The sequence below is a fragment of the Oenanthe melanoleuca genome, chromosome 7 (assembly GCF_029582105.1).
Source record: "Oenanthe melanoleuca isolate GR-GAL-2019-014 chromosome 7, OMel1.0, whole genome shotgun sequence".
Taxonomy (NCBI): domain Eukaryota; kingdom Metazoa; phylum Chordata; class Aves; order Passeriformes; family Muscicapidae; genus Oenanthe; species Oenanthe melanoleuca.
In genome coordinates this window covers 5287236-5311809 of record NC_079341.1, presented here as the reverse complement: position 1 = coordinate 5311809, position 24574 = coordinate 5287236, and the positions used below count along the sequence as shown (strand labels likewise).

General features: G+C 34.9%; 1 protein-coding gene across 2 annotated transcripts in view; it reads left to right on the top strand.

The window, feature by feature from the left end:
* NCKAP1 (NCK associated protein 1) overlaps window positions 1-22977 on the top strand; it is a 54511-nt gene extending 31534 nt beyond the window's left edge. For both annotated transcript variants that reach the window (XM_056496137.1, XM_056496136.1), the window contains exons 16-31: window positions 130-275; window positions 763-895; window positions 2540-2659; window positions 2922-3061; window positions 3908-4039; window positions 6098-6316; window positions 6661-6791; window positions 7189-7286; window positions 11004-11097; window positions 11713-11795; window positions 12233-12313; window positions 12933-13026; window positions 14448-14564; window positions 18287-18396; window positions 21249-21338; window positions 21806-22977. In XM_056496137.1, coding sequence (XP_056352112.1) covers window positions 130-275; window positions 763-895; window positions 2540-2659; window positions 2922-3061; window positions 3908-4039; window positions 6098-6316; window positions 6661-6791; window positions 7189-7286; window positions 11004-11097; window positions 11713-11795; window positions 12233-12313; window positions 12933-13026; window positions 14448-14564; window positions 18287-18396; window positions 21249-21338; window positions 21806-21922 — 1905 coding nt within the window. In that variant the 3' untranslated portion in view covers window positions 21923-22977. The remainder of the gene's footprint in view (window positions 1-129; window positions 276-762; window positions 896-2539; window positions 2660-2921; window positions 3062-3907; window positions 4040-6097; window positions 6317-6660; window positions 6792-7188; window positions 7287-11003; window positions 11098-11712; window positions 11796-12232; window positions 12314-12932; window positions 13027-14447; window positions 14565-18286; window positions 18397-21248; window positions 21339-21805) is intronic.
* The last annotated feature ends 1597 nt before the right edge of the window (window positions 22978-24574 follow it).

The following is a 24574-nucleotide window of genomic DNA, read 5'->3' as shown; positions in this document are numbered from 1 at the left end:
ACATTGTTATTGAGCAATAGCAATGGAATTTGCACAAAAGCAAATTAAAAGCAAATATAACATATAAAAAAAGCAGATATATCTTTGTTATTGTATATGTATATATTATTTATGGTATTGTCTTTCCAGGCCTACACCAGCGTTTCTAAAGCTTCGCTTGGTCTTGCGGACCACAGAGAACTGGGAAAAATGATGAACACAATAATTTTCCACACAAAAATGGTAGATTCCTTGGTGGAGATGTTGGTTGAAACCTCAGATCTTTCCATCTTTTGGTATGCTACTAACCTGACTGTGCAAGTTTTTTACTATTTTTTTTTATTTGTCCTTGCAAGTCCTAGCACACTTTGTAGGGAGACAGGCCAGTGGAAGAATCTGCTGGAATTTCTGGTTTCTAGCAGAATTGGTTTGAAAAAGGTATTTATGGACATCTGTCAGAGATATTCTCCAAGCAGTCATATAATTGATCAGGAATCCTTTGCAGATTTTCCTTAATATGTTTTTGGCAAAAAGTTCAAGTTTTTACAGCAAGTTTTTATTTTACAGAATAAAAATATGATAATGATAATAATAATGTAAAATAGATTTTCATGTAAAATGCATTAGAAATGAATGCAGAAATCAAACAAAAATGATGAAAAAGTGTGGCAGTTTTTGGTATACAAAAAGTGTTTATGGCCACATTTTGTTTGTAAAGTAAGCCTTATTTGCAGAAAAATATATATTTAAATGTCTGATTAATAACTGATTAATTTTGTTCAGTTTTTATAGTCGTGCTTTTGAGAAGATGTTTCAGCAGTGTTTGGAGCTTCCCTCTCAATCAAGATACTCAATTGCATTCCCACTGCTCTGTACTCACTTTATGAGCTGCACCCATGAACTGTGCCCTGAAGAGGTAATTTTTAAATTTTAATTATTTTCATCTCTTATTCAACATATTTTGAACAAGAGTTTGAACACTGCAAGAAAGTGAAAGTGTTATGGAAATCTAATATTTGAGGGAGGAGAGTGCTAAAAATGTAAAAATGGAGGTAAAACAAGTGGATACCTTGTTACATGAATCTTCTTGCGTAAATCTCTAAATCCTTTTCTCAAGTGAGAAAGCATTTGCATCTTTCCTTTCAAGAGGGATTAGCTAGGGTACAAAAATTAATGACTTTTCAGGCTTATATGCTAATAAATCCCATATGCCTATTAAAACTTAGAAGCAACAGTTTTCCTGTTAAATGGTTCATAAACTCATATTTGGGAGAAGGGAATAGGAAGTTGGGGGTTTTGTATGGCTTGTTGCAGTTTTGTTCAGTAAGAAGACAAAAAAATAGGTGATACACAGTATCATTCAAGCATTTGCTTTGGTCAGAACTGGGTAATGGAAACCTTGCTGGTTAGAGTTAGAATTGAAAAAATACTATGTTCCTTGAAGAAATGGACTCTTGGTTAAAGGAAGCAGTTTGAATCTGAGGAAATTCTTTCTATTTTTGTTGTAAGAATATAAATCCTTTAGTACGTTTCCTGTATGTTAATTGACTTTGGAATTAGTCTGGGAGTTAACTTTGCCATTTTTATGTAGTGCTCATGAAAATGTTATTTCATTCCTAGTAGTGCTCATCTGAAACAATTAGTTGAATAAGATTTATTGTAATATATACAATATGGAGTTTTCTTATTTAAACATAAAATTCTTTTCTGCTAAACTTCATTACAATATACATCTATATAGATATTTTTCTTGTATGCTTTGCTTTAAATAGCTGCCAATGCTATTTATATTAAACAAGCATTAAAAAGTTTCCAGGAAAGCTTGACTCTTCAGGACAAGAGACATCTTTGAGAACAATTGTAGTAACAGTAAGAAATCAGTAGCCAAAGCTCACTAGACACTAATGACTGTGCATTCAGCTGCAGCAAGCACATTTTGTCACAGCCAGCAGAACTTGAAATTCAATATCTGGATTGTATGCCTTGGTAACTATTATAATTTTGGAAAAATAATCTTTGCTGTTCTATGTACAGTGTGTCATAGTGTGGCTGATAGAAAGTAAACATCAGTGGTGAAAGGAGGATTTCAGCAAGACAGAGGCTGTGCTTGTGCAGATCCAGTGACAAAGGAACAGAATCCAAAAATTAATGCAGCAGGGCTTTATTATGGACTTTTTCAGTGATCTGAAGAACACTGCTTTCTCTATAGCTTGAGTTGCATCCTCTTTTCCCCCTAGACTTAGTATTGGCACATATTAATGAAGAGGACATTCAGAGAGACCTTGAAATATTGGACATGTTAAAGTAGATTTGGACCAAAATTAAATGTGACAGCCATCTTATTTGAAAATATTTTTACAAAAAATATTTTTAATGGTGACTTTGAAAATTTCATGGTTCAGATAGCTTCCAAAAAATTAAAATAGCCTAGAGTCAAGATTATTGAGGACTAATTAATTGTTTCCCATATCCTAGTTATATGATTAATGAACTATTCTCTGCAGTACTGTAGGAGTGATGGGAAATGAAAATCCTGCTTCATTTTCTCCTTTTTTAACAGCGACATCATATTGGAGACCGTAGTCTTTCCTTGTGTAACATGTTCTTGGATGAAATGGCTAAGCAGGCTCGAAATCTTATCACAGACATTTGCACAGAACAATGTACACTGAGTGATCAGGTGAGTATGGTTGTATTTTAATTTTAATTCTCCTTTGTATTTTAATTTTCCTTTGAGATTTTTTTCAGTAAATTTTCTGGATATTTTTTGTTTGCTTTCTCTGTGTTTTGTGTAAACTTTTTGTTTATAAAATTGAAGGTGATTGGAGCAAGAATTTTTAATACTAGAATTTTGTCAAAGGAAGACTGTGTTATTTGTGTGATGAAGTATGCTTAAAAAAAAGGATTTTAATTTAGAGGGGCTATTTCTTTTTGTTTACTAGTTGTTGCCAAAACATTGTGCCAAAACCATCAGTCAAGCAGTGAACAAGAAGTCAAAAAAACAGACTGGAAAGAAAGGAGAACCTGAAAGGGAGAAACCAGGAGTAGAAAGCATGAGGAAAAACAGATTGGTTGTGACAAAGTAGGCTGCTTCTTCTGTTCTTTTCACTTTGAATCTCAAGTCAAAATGTGTTGTACATATGGAATGTGTCTTGCTTAATTTGTTTGAATGAATTTGATTGGCTGTAAATTTGACAGCTTTGCTTGTATAGAAACTGAATTTTGTTACATAGGTAATAGGAATGTTTGTTACTTGAATTTATCCCCTTGGCTGTTTCCTTTCCTGAGCAGAAAGAATCCCTGTGCTGTAGCTAGGCTTTCTGAATAGTTATATCAACTTAGGGCATGTTGGTCCAAGGAGTGGGTGGCATCTTCAGTTCTATCTTGCTTTAGTACTCTTAAGGACAGAAGGTTCTTGCTGCTGTAAGGCTGGTGGCTCACATGGAGTTTGTGGCTCCAGTGCCTGAACCAAGTGGGGAAGGTTTCCTTGTTAGTGGCTGCAGAAAATTGAAAGCACCAGTAAATCAAAAGCAAAACCAAAAAACCTGCCTGGAATAGGTCAGACAAAAGGTTAATAAATACAATTTGGGGTGTAAGAGATGATAGGGTAGAAATCATAAGATTAATAATAAGATAGGTGTAAGGAGAGAGCAGATGTCAGGATGGTGGAGTGATAAAAGTATGAAAAGGAAGAAAGATAAAAAAGGAAAGCATGTGATTGCCTAAATTCACAGACTGATGAAGGGGGAGAAGGGTTTTGCTACAGTTGCAGCAGAAAAGTTTCTCAAAGCAGAACATGATAATGAAGAGTTAGACCTGTACCTGCTTTTGAGGCATTATCAGTATATTATTCAGTATGTGCCTTCCATGATAATGTACACTTCTCTTACATTAAATATTTTTCTTAATTTCTTGTCTATTCTTAAAGCCTGGACAAACTGCATACTGCACTTTCTGAGCTCTGCTTCTCAATCAATTATGTACCAAACATGGTGGTTTGGGAGCACACATTTACCCCAAGAGAATATTTGACATCTCACCTGGAAATCCGCTTTACCAAGTAAGAAATATTGTAGAGTTAGAAGCATTGATGCACAAGATAAGCTTTTGCTAGTTTATGTTGAAAATATTGTGTACTTACTACATGAAATTAGGTTTAAGAGGTGGATTGTGAAAACTGTGAGTAGAATCCCAACTAAATGATGATTAAGTTACATGTGCAGACATACATAATAGTCAATTCCTGTTTCAAAATAAAATGTGTTGAAATCCATATCATCTATTTAACAGCCAGATCCTGCATTGCCAATCCTATGGATTTTGTAGGAACTGCTAATGGCTGTTTTTCAGGAATGTATGAAGACATACATTCCCACCATTCTTTTGCACAGTTCTGGAGTGTTTTCAAGTATTTGAATCCACTGCCTTGCTGAAAGGAGTCTAAAAATCAGAAGTCAAGATCTGACAAAGCCAACTGAGAAAATGTGCAGTTACTTTTTTTTTAGGTGTTGAGGTTTGATATTCCTGTCTGTTCTTACCTTGATCTTCCCATAATTTTTTACAGAAATAGGCAAATTATGCAGAGGACTTCAAATTAAACCAGACAGCTATCCTACTGATTTATACCAAAGATTACTGGTTATATATTTCAAACAGGGTATAAAGCTTAATCAGTTTAATCATCAAGATGTATTAGGTCACTGGAGCATTCCATCAGTAACATAAGGTGGCAGAGAAATGAAGATAACTGCATGACATTTTAAGAAGCCATCTCTTCAGGTTTATGATCTTAGACTGATGTTGGTCATTTGTGCTTATTTTAATTTTGGGAGAGATCAGCTTGTGGATTGGGGCTGCAGCAACAGGCACATTATTTTCAGAGACTGCTTTCATTTTTCTTGCTTCATGAAAGAAATTAAATTTATTAGTTAAGCAGAATAGATATTCAATTTATAATTATTTTTCAAGCCTTCAAGTGGCATTTCTTTTAGAGGCTTGCAGTGTTCCTTAAAGGACAATGTTAGTGTCTCACTGTTAGGGATTTCTTCACTGTTTTAAGCTCCTCTTTGTCATGTGTGATTGGACTGGAGCTTATTATTATGCTGCTTAATCTTGTTATTGTATCAATTTTGAATTTATTTTAAAATAAGAGACTGCCTCAGAGGCAAACTATTGAAAATACTTATTTACATAGCAACATTTGTTGTCCAAGCAACAACAAAAAAGTTAGTCTAAATAATATGATGTTCTCCTCCAGAATAACTCATCCCGTTCACCTGCGATGAAGGTCGTGATGTGCAGATTTTTTTTTTTTAATTGCTGTTCTGTCTTTGAAAAGTGTATATTACTTAAAAGCTTAGCTCTTAAAGTCTGAGACCACTGTAAACCTAAAATAAGCACTACAACAAGTATTTGTTTGCTAAGACTTAAGGATCCCCTGATAGAGTTTGTTTGAGGACCCGGTTCCATTGACATCCTGGGTAAGGTCCATGTCCTGTATGCTAAAATGGAATATACAGCCCTTTGTACAGTTCTGCTTTAGCTTGAAAGCTAGCCTATGGACATCTGTTATTAGAAGCCTGGTTTTATTTATAGTGAGAGTTTGAACAAATTAAAGTATGTCCTGCCATTTCTTGCCTCCTTGATTAAAGATAGAGAACACTGTGTTAGCTAAAGGGAGATGTACTTTTCATAATAGGATTTCTGTTTATTTACTTTATGTATATATTGAAGTGCTCGGTGAGTATTCTTAGTCTCATGAAATTTTTACTGAAACTACAGATGCAGTTGTCTTTGGAATCCAAAACAGTTTTTAAAAGTGCTGGTGTAGTATGTGCACTGATCAGAGTTTTATACTTGTGGATTTGACAAGTATTCAAATAAAATTAATATTTTCCATGCTTGAAAATGTTTCAGGCCAGGTTGAATGGAGTTCTTGAGCAGCCAGGTCTAGTGGAAAGTGTCCCTGCCCATGGCAGGAGAGGTTGAACTATCCGGTCTTAAAGGTCCCTTCTATGATTCTCTGAAAATCTGTGGATATAAAATCATCTGTATAGCTGCATCTTTGTTGAATTTTCCTAAGAAATGAGTTTGTTTCCAATCCTTTTGTTTCTAAAAGGTCTATTGTGGGAATGACTATGTATAATCAAGCAACACAAGAGATTGCAAAGCCATCAGAGCTGTTGACCAGTGTAAGAGCCTATATGACAGTCCTCCAGTCAATAGAAAATTACGTACAGATTGACATTACACGAGTGTTTAACAATGTTCTGCTTCAGCAAACCCAGCATTTAGATAGTCATGGTGAGCCAACCATCACCAGTCTGTACACAAATTGGTAAGTATTCTATGAATGCTTGTTACAAATTTTTTGCAGATTTTTTTGTTGCTGTAGTTTAATGAAAAATCTGGAATTGGAGAAATGGAGTTATTTAAAATTTTTTAAGTTTCCAACATGTTTACTTCTCTCTGTACCTGTTAAAAGCAGCTTGAAGTTTGCAAACTTCTTATACTTCTTATAGGGACAAGATATAGAGTAAAATGCAGGCTTCAGTTGAACTATGAAAATAAAACTTCAGTGTATGGGCTTTGCTGTCCCTTGTCACACAGCTATACTTCATCTGTAGAGTGTATCCATGAACGTGTGCCTTTTCACCTGAAACATTTCCCCTTTCTGATAAGGTATTTGGAAACTTTGCTACGGCAAGTCAGCAATGGTCACATAGCCTATTTCCCTGCTATGAAGGCATTTGTGAATTTGCCTACAGAAAATGAATTGACATTTAATGCTGAGGAATACTCTGATATATCAGGTAAACTTTGATACTTCTACTCCATATTTGTGAAGGGCAATTAGTGTGTTGCTTGAGTAATTGCAACAACAGCAACTTTCAGAGCAGCTGTTACTGAAATAACAGCTAACTCTTAAGGTTAACAATTGTTAGCCTTCTGTAGTATTTTAGTTTTATTCATGCTGCCTCTTGTCTCACTTTCCCTGTTTTGGGTCAAAGTACCATTGCATTTAAGCTAAAGAGATGAGTATATTATGTGTTGGTAACTACTGCTTCAGTTTACTGTCATACAAATTCTTGTCTTTAAAATTATACTATGGGGTAAAATATATTTGCACATAAAACACTAGATACATGATGGGCTGCAAATAAATGAAGATGAAATATTTTAAGTGTAACAGTTTCTTTTCTTTCTCAGAAATGAGAGCCCTTTCTGAACTTCTGGGACCATATGGCATGAAGTTCTTAAGTGAAAGTCTGATGTGGCACATCTCTTCACAGGTTGCTGAGCTTAAGGTAACCTTGGAAACTGATGGGTGGGAAGGCAGTAGTTTTCTGGTGAAGCTTCCTTTAGGATATCCAATACCTATGTTTCTGTATGCCATCTTTTTAGAATATCAAAACAAACTGATAAACCTGTGAATTTTACTCTTCTTTTGTAGTAAGTTTGCATAGGTAGTATGTGTGTATCCCGCATTCTTCAACATTAAATTTGCAGGATTTAATGCAGACTGTTCACTTCTGTGTTAGAAACCCTAAGTTAGAAGTAACTCTCTTTTATTTCAGTAGGAAAAGAAATGTTTTTGAAGATCTGCAGGTGTTTGTGAAGCCCTTACCCAAACCTGTTAACTCTCCAAATATTGCAGGATAATCTCAAATCTATTTTAGTAACCTCTAAGGATTTATTTCTTAATGATGTCTGCATGTGTCTATTGTTTAGTTTACATGGATGAAAGACTTCAGGTCCTTTTTTCTTTGTTAGTTTTCCTTATTTTTACATATGTACTTCCCTCTGGCTCAACAGTAACCATTTATTATAAATGTCTGTGTTCTGGTAAGTAAACCTCACATCTATTGCTCTACAAACAAATAATAAAGTTGACGCACTGAAAAAAATTGGAAATGGGGGCATGTCAAGGAAGTTAATTACATATATACTCAAAAGAGCAAGCAATGACAAGGGAACCATTTGGTACCTGTGTAACTCCTGGAAAGAAGTTTTAATAAATGTAATATATGCTACTTTCTCTGGGTAGTCACACTATTAAAATGTCACTAATAGATTTTTTTTTTTTAATATGACTTGTTCTTTTAGTGTCATTGCCAAATTTAATTCCAAATTGTTATTGCATCTCATGATTTTCAGTTATTTAACCACTGATTAAACTAAGGATTTTTTTGTAACTGTTTTTTTAAAAAGTACATGAATAACTAAGAGATACAAGGAACTTCCTTTCTTTCTTCAATAACAATTTATTATTAGCATACCAGACCTTTAGAAGTGTGTGGCTTTCATATATCTTGTGTTACACTTTCAAAGGTCTGGTTTTCTTTGCAAACACCTTAATTGTAATGCTGCTGAAAGGCTGAAATGTATGATAAAAAGGTTTGAAGCTTTTTAGTCACTGTCACAGCTTAAGAAGAGGGGCTGCTTATGCTTTCCAAGCTGGGCTAAGAGCATGCAGCAACCCTGACCTGAATGTCCAGCCTGCCAGGCTAATTGATTCCTTATGCCTATACCAATTTTTGAGTCAGAGCATGAGGCTTTCCAGGTGAGAATGGTGTGGTTTAACTCCTCACTGTGCAGAAAGTGACAGCTGTCACATTTCAAGTGAAACACAAAGGCCTTTGGCAAGTGTTTGTTGCTGTACTATTTGTGTACTTACTGAGGAGTCATCATATTTCCTCAAAGTAAGCACAATTTATGTTGTAGGTGTGTGTATTTTTTAAAAAGCAACTTTAAATGGTGTCTGAAAACTGTTGTTTTCTGATACTGCTGAGGGTAAGCAGAGCATGATGTAGATCCACATGTGCATGACCACATTTTTGGAGGAAAAAGCAAAGTAATAAAATGTTCATCCCTTTGGCTGAGATAGTTGGCTTTGCAAGAGAGCCCTGAGAACCATCTGTGTTTGGGGAAGGAAAGCAACAAGAGGAGTGAATAGGGAATTTATTACAAGTAGGGTTCAGCATGCTTGCTTTGCTTCCTGCAAAGTTGGACCAGGTGTCAGTTTTATATCTGGAGTTTAAGATTGGGGCAAGAAGGGAAACACTGCTTCATTTAAGCCACTATTTGGAAACTATATTCCAGCCTACTCCTTTTTAATCTTAACTTAATATGCTGGTTATTCTTTGTGAACCTGAAAACTTGACTGAGTAGCATGGGCTATTGCCTTCAGTCTTGCATTCTGGAGAGCTTTGAGGGATTTAAAGTAAAATGTCAAGTTCTGATACATTGGGTGGTTTAAAATTGCTCAGCTTGATTTCAGTGCAATTTGACTTTCAGTATAGAAGTTTGTAATGTCCATGCTCATGTGCACTCCACTCATATTAACTGAAGGGTTTGGATTGGAAGTGTTGCCTATAATCAAAAGAGAAAAAACACTTGAAACAGTATTAAAATAATAAAGTATAAAGTAGACCTATGTTATATATTGCCACTGACTTCTATAATTTGATAAGGTTAATTAATTAGGATATCTAAAAGGTATATCCAGTAGGAGATTCAGTTGCCCCAGCCCAGCTCTGGGTCAGCCCCTTGGAGTTGGTCCAAGGGCTTCTTTGCCCCACTTCTTAAGACTCCTCAGATTCTGGTTGGAAAACCAAAAATTTTGTTCTTGCAGGCCTTGTCTTCCTGACAATAAGACCAAACAGAATTTTCAGGAATGTATTACGTGGTTAGCTTATTGTTCTAAAATCTAGGGGGAAATCTACAAAGCTACAAATGTATGAAAAGTATATAAAAAGTTTAGACATCAAAAGGCATTCTTAGCAGTAGGTTCCTGCAGGCATGCCTCTTAGATTTTATGAAATATATATATTGTGTTCCAAACTTTTAGCGGCCTACATATTTGATTAATATTAATTTTTCCTGCTGCCTCCTCTGGAAATTAAGGTGGATTGGAATGCACCTATTTGAAAAATAAAACTATTAATAATCACTTTGGAAGACCACTCTCAATTCAGAATATTTTTGTTTCTCCCTCTATCCTTCAGTTCTTTTTTACATTGATTTCATTTAGTATGCAAAATATTAATTGAAGTCTTCTTTAAACAGAAGAAAAAACACTTCAGTGTTTAGAAGAACACAAGGTCTACATTTTCTTAGCTGTTGATTGTCCTCTACATAAAGAGACTGAATCACTTTTCCCTTTTGGGAATAGGATACTTAGCATTGAGACTGCAAAAATATTTTTATAAGAATAAACTACCTATTTTTTGCTTGAAGAGAGTTTAAAAATACAGCTTGGCACAGCCTAAGTTCCTCAGCTAGCAGGAAATTTGGATCTTATATTTTAGAGATGTGATTATGCAATCTCTATAATTTAAATTTTAATCTGATAAATATTTGGAGAATGATTTCAGGAAAGCTATTACATATACTCTAATTTTACAAGTTGCATATATGAGAGCTGTTAAAAATTAGAAACAGACACATTTTCTTTTGGCCAAACTGAAATGAAAAACTACTGCACTTGGTAAGGTGTTAGGACTTGGAGGTATGTCTTTGCTTTTTTGTATTATAGTGGAAGAAAACTTCAAGTAAACTGCACCAAGGTTTAACAATCTGATTTCCACTCTTGATTCCATTTTCAATTTTATCAACATTAAATTTCAGCATAATTAGTGAAAGCAGCAATCTAAAATAATGGATTACTTTCTGAATTTATATTTTTATTGTATTATGTATACTTTTCTTCTAAAAATCTGAGTGGCACAAGGATCTTTTATGGAGTTACATTCCTTTGCTTTAAGATGTGGTACACATTGCTCAATACAAAATTCATATTCTAAGGGGTATCTAATCCTCTGCTTTTTGATTCAGAGCCTGCTTATGTGTATAGTAGTGACTGATGATAATATTGATATTGTAGTCCCATTAAGAACACAGTGGATGCATGTGTATTCCATGGGATTAGTTGCTTTTCTGCCAAGTTGAAATGTCCTAAATCAGGCATTTATCCAGTTAACATGCTGAAATCTATAGCTGACTGAATCTTTGCTTCTTTATAGAAACTTGTGGTGGAGAACGTTGAAGTTCTAACACAAATGAGGACCAGCTTTGACAAGCCAGACCAGATGGCAGCACTCTTTAAAAGATTATCATGTGGGTATCCAACAAGATCCTACTAAAGATACAGAGTTAGTTTTTAGATTTGTCTTTGTAAAGAAAGTGGGAAAAATTAATTTGTCTGTATTGAATATTCATAAGCAGCAAAATGTACGTGAGCTCATATAAACTAATGGATCATTTCAAACTTTTCCAGTCTTCTTATGTACAAAGTGAGACTTCAGTGTTATTTTAGTGTTATATTAGTGATGAGTTTTGAGCATCATTGCAGGGATGATAATAGGTAGCTGTAGCAGCAGTAGTATGGAAGCCTGGTACATAGCTTAGGAATGTGAAACAAAAAATAATTACAATAAAGAGACATTTTTGTCCTCAAGAAAGCACAGACCCAGTGCTAGCATCCAGTACTGTCAGCTGTGTATATACTAGGTTTCATTCCAGGAAGTGGTAAATTTGATAGTCTTCTACTGAAAATCCCATTGTGGATTCAGCTATAAAAACCTGCTTTAGCACTGGTGATTTTGGCTCTTTTAAGGAGTGGCTTTGTTTCAGTACCTTGCTGTTTTCAATATTTTGTTAAATATTTTGTTTCTCTTATTTGAAGAATTGAGCTTGTAAACCTCAATGCTTTGTCCATTGTTCTCTTTTCAGCTGTTGACAGTGTTTTGAAGAGGATGACAATTATTGGTGTTATCTTGTCTTTTCGGTCATTGGCACAGGAAGCACTTAGAGATGTAAGAAAGAACTGAATATATTCTTAATAATTTTCATTTAACTATTTAGATTAATGGAATGATAGTATATTTGAAGCTTAACTGTTCAGGAATGCTAGTTCTTAAAAGGTTGACAACATGAGTGTAAAATGGCAATACTCAATTGGAACTGAACTTCAGATTGCAACTTGGGGTGAGGGAATCTGTTTTTTGAGTACTGTTCAGAGAATTGTTACATTAAAACATCAAATTTAGTTTAGATCATGTTTTCAGTGTTTACTCATTTTAAAGGCTTTTATTTCACTTCTTTAATGTCTTTAAACTACAAACAAATACAAATGCATAAAATAAAAACCCATTAAAAAAGAAAATAAGCCCAGTAAAATAATGGTAGTGTCTAACTGATAAATAACATGGGAAGTAATTTTTCTCATTTTGTATGTATTTGTATCTCTTAGGTCTTATCCTACCACATTCCTTTCCTTGTAAGTTCCATTGAGGACTTCAAAGATCACATTCCAAGAGAGACTGACATGAAGGTAATGTTTGCCTGAAAGGTTGATAGAGTAGTTTTGGAGCTTAATAATTGTGGATCTGCAGCCTCCTAACTACCAACCTTACAACCAACTGGTAGAATAAGCACTCTATCTGCCTGTGATCACATTGGAGAACTTTCATAGATTTAAGAATGAGATTTATCAAGTATTAAAACATGACAAAGGGAAGGAATGCTGAGCTGCTTCACACAGTACAACTGGTAAAATGAAATATTTCAAGGACTTCAGGAAAAAAAAGTTATCAGCTTAAATAAGGTACCTTTCTTCTGAATGAGAGTATGTTTCCATCCAAAAACCCTTGTTGGCACATCACATGGCTCCTGGACAGCTAATGGAAGTCAGGGTTGCTTTGTAGGTAATGTGAGAAAGTATATGAGTTTTGTTTGGCTTGACACAACAAAATTGCCATCTGGTGCACAAAGTACAGATGCAGCTGCTCAGTGGAGGTTAGAAACAAACAAAATCTACAGACTCTGATTAATATTTGCCAAATCTCTGAAATTCCTTAGTGCCTCAAACTCATTTTAAACATCACAGCAAAAACTGTGCTTCATCATCTTTACATGAAAGCATTCTTTGTTGTCTTTCTTCTGGTCCTCAGGTGGCAATGAATGTATATGAACTGTCATCAGCTGCTGGACTGCCTTGTGAGATTGATCCTGCCTTGGTTGTAGCACTGTCTTCCCAAAAATCAGGTAAGAAGTTCCAACTTCAAAAATATAAATGGTAGAAAGAGAAAAGAAGTGTTGAAAGTGCTGGGAGGCAACTTGTATATCTTCTTTGTATTCCTTCAATAAATGGCATAAGAGGATGAATTACTTTTGCCTGCTGTTTATTTGTGTTAGGATGAGAATCTTTTCAAATATGCATGAATGGATATGCTGACCTAAAGAAAGATAACAGGTAAATGTAGAAGGAATTCTGTAATTTAGGAGCAATGACAGTAAGAGTTCTTGTGAACAACTTGATCAGTTCTGTTGCACAGATGTGTAACAAATCTGTCAGCCAAGTAAGCATGAAGAGCTGAATGCAGCTCATGAATTTCACAATATTTTGTTACCAGTGTGTCCTACAAGTGTTAACATGTTTACTGTGGCATGTTTAAAGACATGAATTAAGGCTCCTAAGTAGTTTTTCATGATCTTCAACTTTTTTTTCCTATTTTCCTTACTGGGCATTTCATTACTTTTTTCTCCCTGTAAGTTGTGGATAGCTAATGTTAAATGAGACCATAAATATTTTAAATGCTATCTAAGTTTTTTTTTTTCTTACTTCAATAGTAGTTATTTTGAGAGGGGAAAATACAGAGGGGCATTTCAGTATTAGAATTTAAGTCCAAGCACAATTTCTTTGTGCACTTAGGAAAAAAGCAACCCAAAGTGTATTTTTCTATCTAAATTATATGTATAATATACAGAAGTGTATTTTTGTTAGGTACCTGATATCTAAAATGGCATTTTAAATAGATTATTTTCATCATGATATTTTTCATTGTGGTACAGCAATGAAATGTTTAAGCTAGGTCAACAAAGAGAATTTCTGTATATTCTCTTATGTATATGATCTTATATTTTGATTGTTATCTCTGGAATTTGAAATATTTTGCTTTTATTCAGTTTTCATAGAGATAAATTCTGTATGTCACCAATTGTTGACTTTTTTTAAACTGATCTTAGGCTGATGATGCTGCTATTCTTGTAGGCACAAGGTTTTAGTGTGGATTGACATAAGTGCACCATCACCACCTGCTCATTTACCAAAGGGAGAGTGCAAGAGAAGCTCTTCTTACCTTACAGCAATAACTGGGTTTACACCAGCATGGAAAGATTACTATTCTTCTCATCATATTAAAGACTTAGTAACTAAATTGTTAGAAATAATAGCATGGTTTCTTTTTGTTCTCCTAGATAACAGACTGGACATTTTGCAGCTCTACTCTCTTTTGTCAGGACTGACATTAATATTCCTCTTTTCACAACACAAACATCGATTTTGTTGGATTTTGCTTTAAATTTCTATTTGGTCAAACAGTTTACATTCTAACCTACCTGCAGCTGAAAGGAAATATTTTAAGATGAATTCTTTAATTAAAGAACTTTATTATTTTTATTTTTAGAAAACATTAGTCCAGAAGAAGAATATAAAATTGCTTGCCTTCTAATGGTCTTCGTGGCTGTCTCCTTGCCCACCTTGGCTAGCAATGTGATGTCTCAGTACAGCCCTGCCATTGAAGGTAATGTAGAGTCAGCTCAGTATTTGCTGGGAATGCTGTCTTCACAATAGTTCTGGTGGTGACTACTTGAATACATTTGCCTTTAATATTTAATTATATTTTATAGTGGACAAATTTTAAAATCTGTCAGCCTTAATCCAGGCAAGTTCTTCTGAAAGTACTTTAGAAAGCATTTACTTAACACTGAGAACTTTCTATGAAAAATTAGTTTTGTATTTGAAATTTTCAGAACAGTTCAGACACTGCAGGGGGCAATCTTGTCCTGATGTGGAGTTGTTCAAGCACACATTCTGCATTAATTAATGTGACACTTACTATCTAATGTAATATATTCTAGAAAGTATTAATGTTTTAGTAATCTTTACATTGGCCTTGGGCCAGTCATACAAGGTGTCCTTTCTGTATTTAATATGCTGTTCGTATTGCCAAGCATAAAGTTTTGAAAACAGAATCTGGAAAGTGTAAGTGGTGAACAGAATTATTTTCTACACAATACTTCAACTTTCTAATTTTAAAGAAATAATCTTCGCCTCAACAAAATTCTTTCCATGTAATCCACAGTTTTCTTTCTCTTTTTAAGTTAAAAAAAGACAGACAGTACTGTTCCAACACATACAAAACTCACCTTTTGGCTGTTCAAGCTATTTCCTTTGTAATATGTAACATGACTCACATATAAGACCATGTTTATACTGCTTCCATTCACTGGGATGCATATTTTCTCTAGTCAGTTTTTAAACTTCCATTATTTTTAATTTGCCCAAAATTGTAACTCCCAAAGTAAGTGTAAACTGGCTTCTGAATATTTAAAGTACCAGGAAAATACCAAAAATTTGGAAACCTTCCTGTATCACTTAATGCAGTATGCAAATCACGTTTTTTAGAGACCCAGGATTGTTGTTTCACGTGAGATTAATCAGCTTTTTCTTCAGTTTTGAATTATTAGGGATCTGTTGATTCTAGTTTCTTTTTAAGACAGATAATGCAGATTTCTCCAGTTGTGAAAAATGTTAGATAAATCTGATATATGAGCAAAACTTGAGTATTGATTTGAAAATTAAAGAATTTTCAAGTTAAAAACTTCTGCTGAGTGGGGAGAACAATCTGTAACCTGCAGAGCTGTTTCCTGTTATTTGTGCATTTGTAGTATTTCTGTTGCTTTTTGCAAGCTTTTTCCAAGTCATGATACTTGAATAAAAATCTTGGAATATAGGTGAGAGCAGGGAATATCCAATGTGATTGGTGAGGTGCACAGGTAGAAACTTCCTTGTTTGAAGACAGTCAGGTTGACTGTCTTTACTCAGTCCAAATGAACTTGTTTATGTGTATGTAAGATCCCATCTCTTAAAAATTGCCTTGTTATAGTTTTGTAAAATAAATCCTCTGGGAGCATTTCCTGCTACCAATTTCTCCTTCAAATGGATCTTACCAACTCTAGAGTCTCAAAACCTGTATGGCTTGGCAGGGGGGCAGTACTAAAAGTTTTACTGGTCATTATATTTTCACATTTACCCCTCTGCAAATTAAGAATATGTCAAGCTACCTAGAAGTTCTCCAGCAGGTTAAAGCTCAGGTGGGTTTGCCTTCCTCTAACTTCCTCTCTTCCCAAGACCCTCTTAGTCATCATGTTTTTAGCTGGCTGAAACAACAGATAATTATTCTGTATTACCTTCTATAATTATCTTCTGAAAATAAGCAGATAATCTTCTGCCTGTGTTATGTCATGTAGCTGATATATTCCAGTTTATGTGATTTCACTTACATTAGAAAACTCTTAAGATGAAGTCAGGCAAAGCCTTCTTTCAAAGCGAGCTCTTAAAGTACAGTTCATAAATGACATGAAACTCTGACTGGAGAGAAGTTACATCTTGCACTCAAATAAGCCCATTAGGTTCTGTCAGATGTGGCCTGTGTATTACATATTTTTTACTGAGTGGGCTGTTTTATTAAGAGGAAAATCTAGCAAAAGGTATACAAAATAAAATATGTTTGCTCTACAAAAATAACTGAACAAACAGAATAGACTTTGTCATTCCTGCCTTCCTTGCATAATACCACTTTGTCTTGTGTTCTACCGTTATTGTAGAACATCTGGCTTGAAACACTTAATATAAATGGTATTTCCAGAATGTGAACTTAATAAATTCTGCTTTATGAAGTAAATTCCCTGGATAAATCCTGAATTAATCCATCAACGAGTCACAGATTTGAAGGAGTTTCAGCTTTCTAATCTGGCAAGAGATATCTCCCAAATACAGACAAGTTCTTGGACAGCTGTAGCAGTGTCTGTATTCCTCTGTCTGCTTCAAGATCAAGTCTGTTTCTGTCACTAGTTCCAGATAAAGGCTCAAAGTCTAACAGACCTTTACTTCCAGTACAGAATCTGAGCTGCTAGTCAAACACCAGACTAGAAGTCTGACTTGTTAACTAGAGGGTAGAATAGAATACTAATCTTCAAGAGCCCTAGTTCTTTTCTAAATACTTGAAAACTATTGTGAGTTGGAAGACAACAGTTCTATTGCATCAACAATTCCCTTACAGCCTGAGACATAAAAATGAAGTCTCTTGAATAAAACAAACCTCTTCAAAGACAAATACATATTTGAATCAGAAGCAGAATAGATTTTCTTGACTGATGTTCACATAAAAATAGGAGACAAAGTTGGAATATCAAATCTGGGGGCCCTGCTGAAGGAGCTCCTCAGGGATCTTCACTGGGACCTACTAGTCAGCATATTCACAGACCACCTGGATTGGGGGGCTGAAGAGTGAGATGAGAAAATTTATATATCATATGAAGTTGTTGAAGATATTAGAGGAGCTGCAGAGGTATGATACTGAGTAAACTGGGCAATAAAATGACAGCTAAAAGTAATTTTAAGTAACAATAGTGGTATGCATGGGGAAAAAATTGATTTTTCTCATGTGTAGTGATGTCCAGCTGATCTCACTATTCAAGCATAAACTTGGAGTAATGGTAAATGACTGAATGAAAAGATGAGCTCATTGCTCACCAATGATCAAAAAATAAGTTAAGAATCAGCATGCTTGAATGCTTGGATACTTGTTAACTCCTTTAAAGACCACCTCCTTTTCATATGCTCACATTTGCTTAAGATACTTGCCCAGGTGTATATTGATTTTGTTGTAAAGTGGTATATTTGATTTGCCTGGAAGAAATATCAGGTTTACTAGGAGCAGTTCTTCTGCTCTATGTGAAAACTGGTGTCATTTAACCACCTTCCAGGACTCTGAAGCCTGGGTCAGTTTTAGGCAAGATGTATGAAAATCAGCAATGGAACAAGTTTGTTCTTGAGTACCTGTTGATCTCTTTGAGGAATACTGTCTCAAAGGGCATGAGTTGTTCATTTACACAGAGGGATAAATAAATAATCAATTAGCTTGTGAAAATCCTGTCTTTTTGGCCTAGTCAACTGTTAAAACTCTCAAGTTTTGTAGAAACCAAATAAAGTTCCAATATATCCCTTATTTCTGAAAGCCCCAGGTTGCTTCTCAGGCTGTTGTGACCATTAGGAACTGGAAGGGAGAGCTGTACTTCTGTGACTTACTGATAGCAAGTTCAGTGTAAAAAAGTATCTTGCTCCCATTGTGTAAGATGCTAAAAGTTCTTTCATTGTCACAAATCTCTTTAGTCTTTGGTTGTATTTTCCAAAGAATACTGTCTTTTGGTGCTAAGGTGATTTGGGTATGTTTTTATTTAGGGCATTGCAACAACATTCACTGCTTGGCAAAAGCTATCAATCAGATTGCTGCAGCATTATTCACCATCCACAAGGGAAGCATTGAGGACCGTCTTAAAGAATTTTTGGCTGTATGTATAACTTTATTCCTACTTGTTAAAATGTACTGTTGGTTTGGGATGCAATGCAACTGATTTCATAGAAATCTGCTTTTGGTGCACAAGAGAAAATAATGTTTTCTATATGCTTCTATATACAAGCCTATAAACAGATTAAATTTTGCAGTCCTTCTTTATAAAGACTGGTGTGTGATGTTGGAAAGTTAGAGGAGTAAATCAGTGCAAGTGTCATATTTTTTCTTTTTCAGTACAATCTTTAGTATTTTAGCACATACTATTTCTCACATTGTGTGGCCCATGAGTGGGAAAAAAATTGTGCAATGCATATAAAATCAAAATTCTGTCTAGCTGACTTTTTCCCATGATATAGTGGATACTTTAGTTAGGTTTTTTTAGTTAGTTGCCTTAGTTGAAAAACTGAAAAACTCTGACACTTCAGAATGGCTTTTGTGTTGTACCTTTCAACATGCCTGCCTTTCTTAAACATGAAAGCCAGGTAGCAGCCTGTTAGAAGGGTAGTTGGGAAGAGAAAATTTTTAATGCTTCAGAGTAGATTGAAGATGAAAGCTACTGAAATCTTTAGTGATGCTTAGGAAAAAAAATCAAAAGTTTCTAGGTCATGGTGACATGTTTTAAATACATATTGATGTGCTACCTGAGTAGAGATAAAAATTTTTAAATGGCTCTCAATTAGCCAGTACTTGAAGGCAACTAAAGGCAAAACCAGCAGCATCATTTTAATTTTTAAAAATTAGTATTGGTTTTGAGTGGGTTTTGATTTTTCTGTTTGGCATTAAAATGTGTAAAGAAAAAGCCCCTCCCTCTTTATTTTAGGTAACTTTCTATAACTAGAAGTTCACAGAAACAATTTTTTTTTTTTCTTAAAAGAATCTTTCACTTGTGGAAATTCATTGCATTTTGTAAAACAGAAAAACATCCCTATGGCCATTGACCTTGTCTAATGCAACTGCTGGATATTAAACATGAAAGAGAAATGGTTGTATCAAGTTGCATACATTTGACAAGTGAAGAAAACCAGTATAGTTTCATGTGATAAAAACGCTTTTGGTATGAGGTTTGCATTTTTTCAGTGTTTATGGACTGTTTTCAGACCACTGCTTTTACTGCACAGACTATGACTTGATGGTTCAGCTATTTTGTTAATCTTTCTTTCTTAACACTTACTGCTAGTCTGAAAGAATAATATTTCCCTTGAGAAGAAAATTACTGCTGAAGATGATCTTCTTTCCTGTCCAAGTTAATTAAATATGAAAAAAAACTTAGGAGGTTCTTTAATGCTGATGAGTATGTACTGTGTATCTTTTGAAGTATGCATATTGAATTCTTATTAAAAATTGATTCATGACAGCATTTTCAAGAATGTTGTGTTAGATTTTTAAAGTTAGTATTTTAATTCAAAATCCTTTTCTGGTAAACATGTGGTTTAGGCATGTTGCCATTGCCGAAATGATGATTGTACATCTGAAAGTTGGAAGGGTTTTTTTTCCAAATTTCTGCAAGGCATGAAAACATGCTGTATCAAGACACCTACAAATTAAGTATTTTACTGTATTCTGTGATCCTGAGCTTGTAAATACCTAAGTACATGTTAGAAGTTTCTAGGATATCTTCTAAAACTAGGATAATAGGGTTGCTTATGGCACTGCCTTTTTCAGCCTAGAAATGAAACAACACTCACTTTTGAGATAATATTGGTATGGGAGGTAATATAAAAGTGGATCTTTATTGGAGCTCCAGAGGCAGTTATGGAAGAATGTCCACAAAAGCCCACCTACACGGGGTGAATATAGTTTTTATAAATTTAGCAAATGAGCATAACTGACAAAAAGCATCAATTAGGAGGACAAGTGGTCATGCAATTCCTCCCCCCTCCAGGTCAAGCCCCTCCTCTGGAGCCCTGCCCTTAGTACCAGCTGTCCTTTGTTTATGAAAATCTATCTCTAAGAGTTGTTCTCAACCTCAGTAGCCAGGAAGAACCACGATAGCACAGGGGCCTTTTACCCCCCTGGGGCTTGGACCTCTGGAATATGTTTTGTCATTCTGCCTGGGGAAAAAGCATGGAGAAGTAGTGGGGAAACTAGCTAGAATACAATAATAGGCTACAGAGTTCCAAAATATATGTGTAAGGAATACAGAGAATTTATAAAGGAAAAAATGACAAAAATCAATAGGCATAATTTCCCCCTTTTACAGAGACTAGCAACACTCTACATTGTCTAGTCTCTACTCCATATTTAATCATACCACTATTTTACACCACTATCCCACTGGCTAAAATACAGATGCTAACTATAACTACAGCTACAATGAATATTTTTTTATCCAGGCCCAGTTTGGTAACCATGAAGTGAGTGTATACTGAAGGTATATTGATAAAATATTATTCATTGACTGTTGACATTTCTTCAAAACTTCTTCTATTAGAAAATGGGTGAAATTTCAAACCATAAAAATTTTAATCACCTTAAATCTTACAAAAATGCAGTAAGTTGAAATGTATATTGGGAAGAACAGAAGTGAGATCTTGATCCCCTGGGATTTCTGTCACTGATTTCAGGAGACTTCATAATTGTCAACCAATGATCACAACAAAAAGTTCTCTGCAATTAATTAATTCCCTTTTTATTTTAAAATAGCATGTGTAATTTATTAAACAGTACTAGGAATAAGCCAATATGGTGCATTGAGACTGGAGCCCAGTGATGGTTCATGTGCTCAGGATTACTTGCTTTCCTTTGTCATTACTAGTACAATGCAGAATCCATTGGCTTTGTGTATCAAAATAGCAGAAGCTCATCAATGCTTTGTTTTATTTATTGCTTTGAAATACTCGTTTTATATAGCTTGCATCATCCAGTCTACTGAAGATTGGCCAGGAGACGGACAAAACTACTACAAGAAACCGAGAATCTGTTTACCTATTACTAGACATGGTGAGCATTTGTTTGTTTTATTTGTAGCTCACAAACCAGTGGAAATAATTTTTATGTTGTTCTCCCTGGCATTCTAATGTCAGGATTTTTTTTTTATTCCCCTAACATGCTCATATTATTGCCATCATCCTTTATTGCTTAGAACATTGTATCACATTGTTCAGATAATTTTCATTGTTTGCTTAGTACATAGGATGTGTTTAAGAAGCAGTGAGTCTCTGCTCAGAGGATTTCCTCTCAGTATTCAGTATCTTTTGGAGGATGACTATTTATATTGGAAAGCAAAATACTTGCTTTGAGAAGCAGTGAGTTTAAATATAGGGAGAAACACTGATATAAACTTGGTGCAATTTATTTTCACTGTGAAATGGGTGAGTGGTGGTGTGATGCAGACTGGAAGGATCTACATGAAACAGATTATCAGTAGAAGGTGCTCTGCAAAACCTTGTGTTTCTGGTATTTTTCAGATTGTGCAGGAGTCTCCATTCCTGACCATGGATCTCTTGGAGTCTTGTTTCCCTTATGTCTTGCTGAGAAATGCATACCATGCTGTCTACAAACAAAGTGTTACATCCTCTGCCTAAGTATCTACTCACTGGAGATAAGACATAGCACGCATCTGTGTGGCCTCAGTTTTATCTGTAAACTGTGGAGCTATTTTACTCTATGGCCTGATGAACAGTTTTGTGAATTACAAACTTTTTCCATAACGTTGTATTCCTAAACAGTGGTTTCTTAATATGGTTGTACTACAATATAAGCTTGGTTGATTTTAGGTTGCACACTTATGGAAATTTTTTTTCTCATTCTTTCCTTTTTATTTTTTTTTTTTAACTTTAGAGCACCAGTTATGTTTTAAAAATACTACTTCTGCTATATGTTTTTTGATATTGATCATGCAAAACAAAAATTGCTTGTTTATTTCCAAGAAGAAAAATGTATGTAGTGATTATTTTAGATAGAGTAGCTTTCATCTGTGTGTAAATTATTTCAAATAGGGAGAGTTATAAACTTGTACCTATTGTTCTTATTGAAAGCAAATATTGGATGTGCATTTCTGTGAAGTAATTACAGCATTTCTAGTTTTATTTTGAAACGTTCATCAATCTACATACTATGACACTATCTAACATTAAAAATGTTATAGGACTGCTTATCCTACAGACAGTGATCCTCTCCCAATACTCTTAAACAACTGCAAGTGGTGGTGTTTGTATAAAGCATAGTGGAAATTTTTTTTAAACTAACTTCTGTGGTGCCCTGTTGGCATTAACACTACCATTGTACCCTGCTGTATAATAAACATTCTTACACATTTATCATATATTGATAAAATGTTAGCCCTTAACCACTTTTTATATGTTTTAAATTTTTGAAATTCAAGTGTACCTTCCATAACATACAATAAACACTAGACTGTATTATCTGTAGGTGAATTATTTTTAATATAAATGTTATCCTAGTATTTTAAGCTTTAACTGTGCTGTTGTGCATTGATTTACATCTCACAGTTCATTAAATATCAATCCTTAGAGCTTTTATGTGAAGACTTCTTTTAATCCTTCACCTTTTGCCTTTTGCGATAGTGAATCTTGTAAAAAGTTGGAAGAAAGAATTAAAAACAATGTTAAAAATGTCAGTTTAGTGCTATTATCCTTTAAATCTTATTTTTACATAATAAAGCAAGAAAAGCATTTGTATAGTATTTAGTGATGCCAATTGTACCCATAGAAATAAGCATATTGTAAAAGTATGAAACTTGAAATAGTCCTAGAACAGGCGAATGTTGCTAAAACCATAACATCAGACATGACTGAGACAGATGTATAATAGTCCCTTTTTTATCAGTCATGCAAATTGGCCTTGCAGGATAGCATGGGCTCATTTAGCCTGAAAGCTGACCAGATGGTTGTGCTCTGTAATCCCTGATGTATAAAAGCTGTGTGTTCCTCAACAGGCTCTGGACATTGTATAGAGCCCCTGTTCTTGGTGCAACTTCTGTGCATGCTGGTAACTTTTTCGGTTATGAAAGAGCTGTTGTGTGCTCAGTTACAATAGCTTCCTCTGTCCAGAGGAAAAAAGTGTTGGAATAAAATTGTCCTAAGGAAGTAAGACAGTACATCTATATTTTTCCTAATTATGCATTTTATGTTATAACTATGGAAGTGTTTTTAAATTGATAAGTTAGTACCATAATGAAGAAGTTTATTTATAAAGGAATTAGGTTGAATGCAAGATTTATGAGTTCTACTCTGTAATATTTATAGTCTAATACATTCAAATGCTCTGATTTCAATTAAGATTTTGATTTTGTTGTAGCCTTTTGTGAGAAAACAATGCCTATTTTCAAGATGGATTCTTGAGAAACTCAAGTTTAAGAAATAACTTACTTTGTGTTTTTAATATTTTTAAATACAAAACCATTGTATGTGTCCATATGCCTCAGATCCTAGATTTCCACTGTGGTGGTTCTGTGGTGTTAGTGAACCAAATCTAGAAAACAGGTAATCACTGATAAATATATAATGAGTGTGGCATCTCTGCAAGAAGCTGCTTCTGACACAGATGGGTTAGTTTTAAGCATGAGCCTTTTAGACATGGCAGTTTTTGTGGGAGTCCTTCCATGTGGTGTCTGGCACACAAATCCTGAGGTGATCCCTTTTTTACTACACTACTACTTTTTAACTACTTCCTGCAAGAACTTGGGCAAGCCCAGAAAAAACCACACAAGGGAAAAGTTGGGGAACCATGTGGACTCATCCATGTGTTGGTTTGATTTGGGCATGGCTGGAAGGGTTTCCTTGTTTTGTTCTTGCTGTATTTCTGTTGTTCCTGGTTTCAGCTGAGCTACCACAGAACTATTTAGGGTTCAGCCTGCTCATGGAAAGCACAAAGAGCAGATCAGGCCTGGTCCTCAAGGCAACCTGTGTCCATGCACTGCACAAACTGTCAAAAGCCTGGTGAACCAAGTTTGTTGGGAAGGAAGATAGAGAAGGAATTTTTCCTCTGGAGCCTGCAAGACCGTGTCCACCACTTGGTAAGTTCAACACTTGCCACTGTATATCGAGTTATCTCAGGTGGCCTTTTGTGCCATTGCAAACAAAATGTGTTTGTAATTCCTGGAACACGAAGCACAGATGGCTGGGCTGAGTTGGCCCCATATGGAGCCAGTTTGGATCAAATGTCTAATTCATGGGGGAGGGTTTTGCCTCATGTGAGAAACAGTGCAGAAGAAG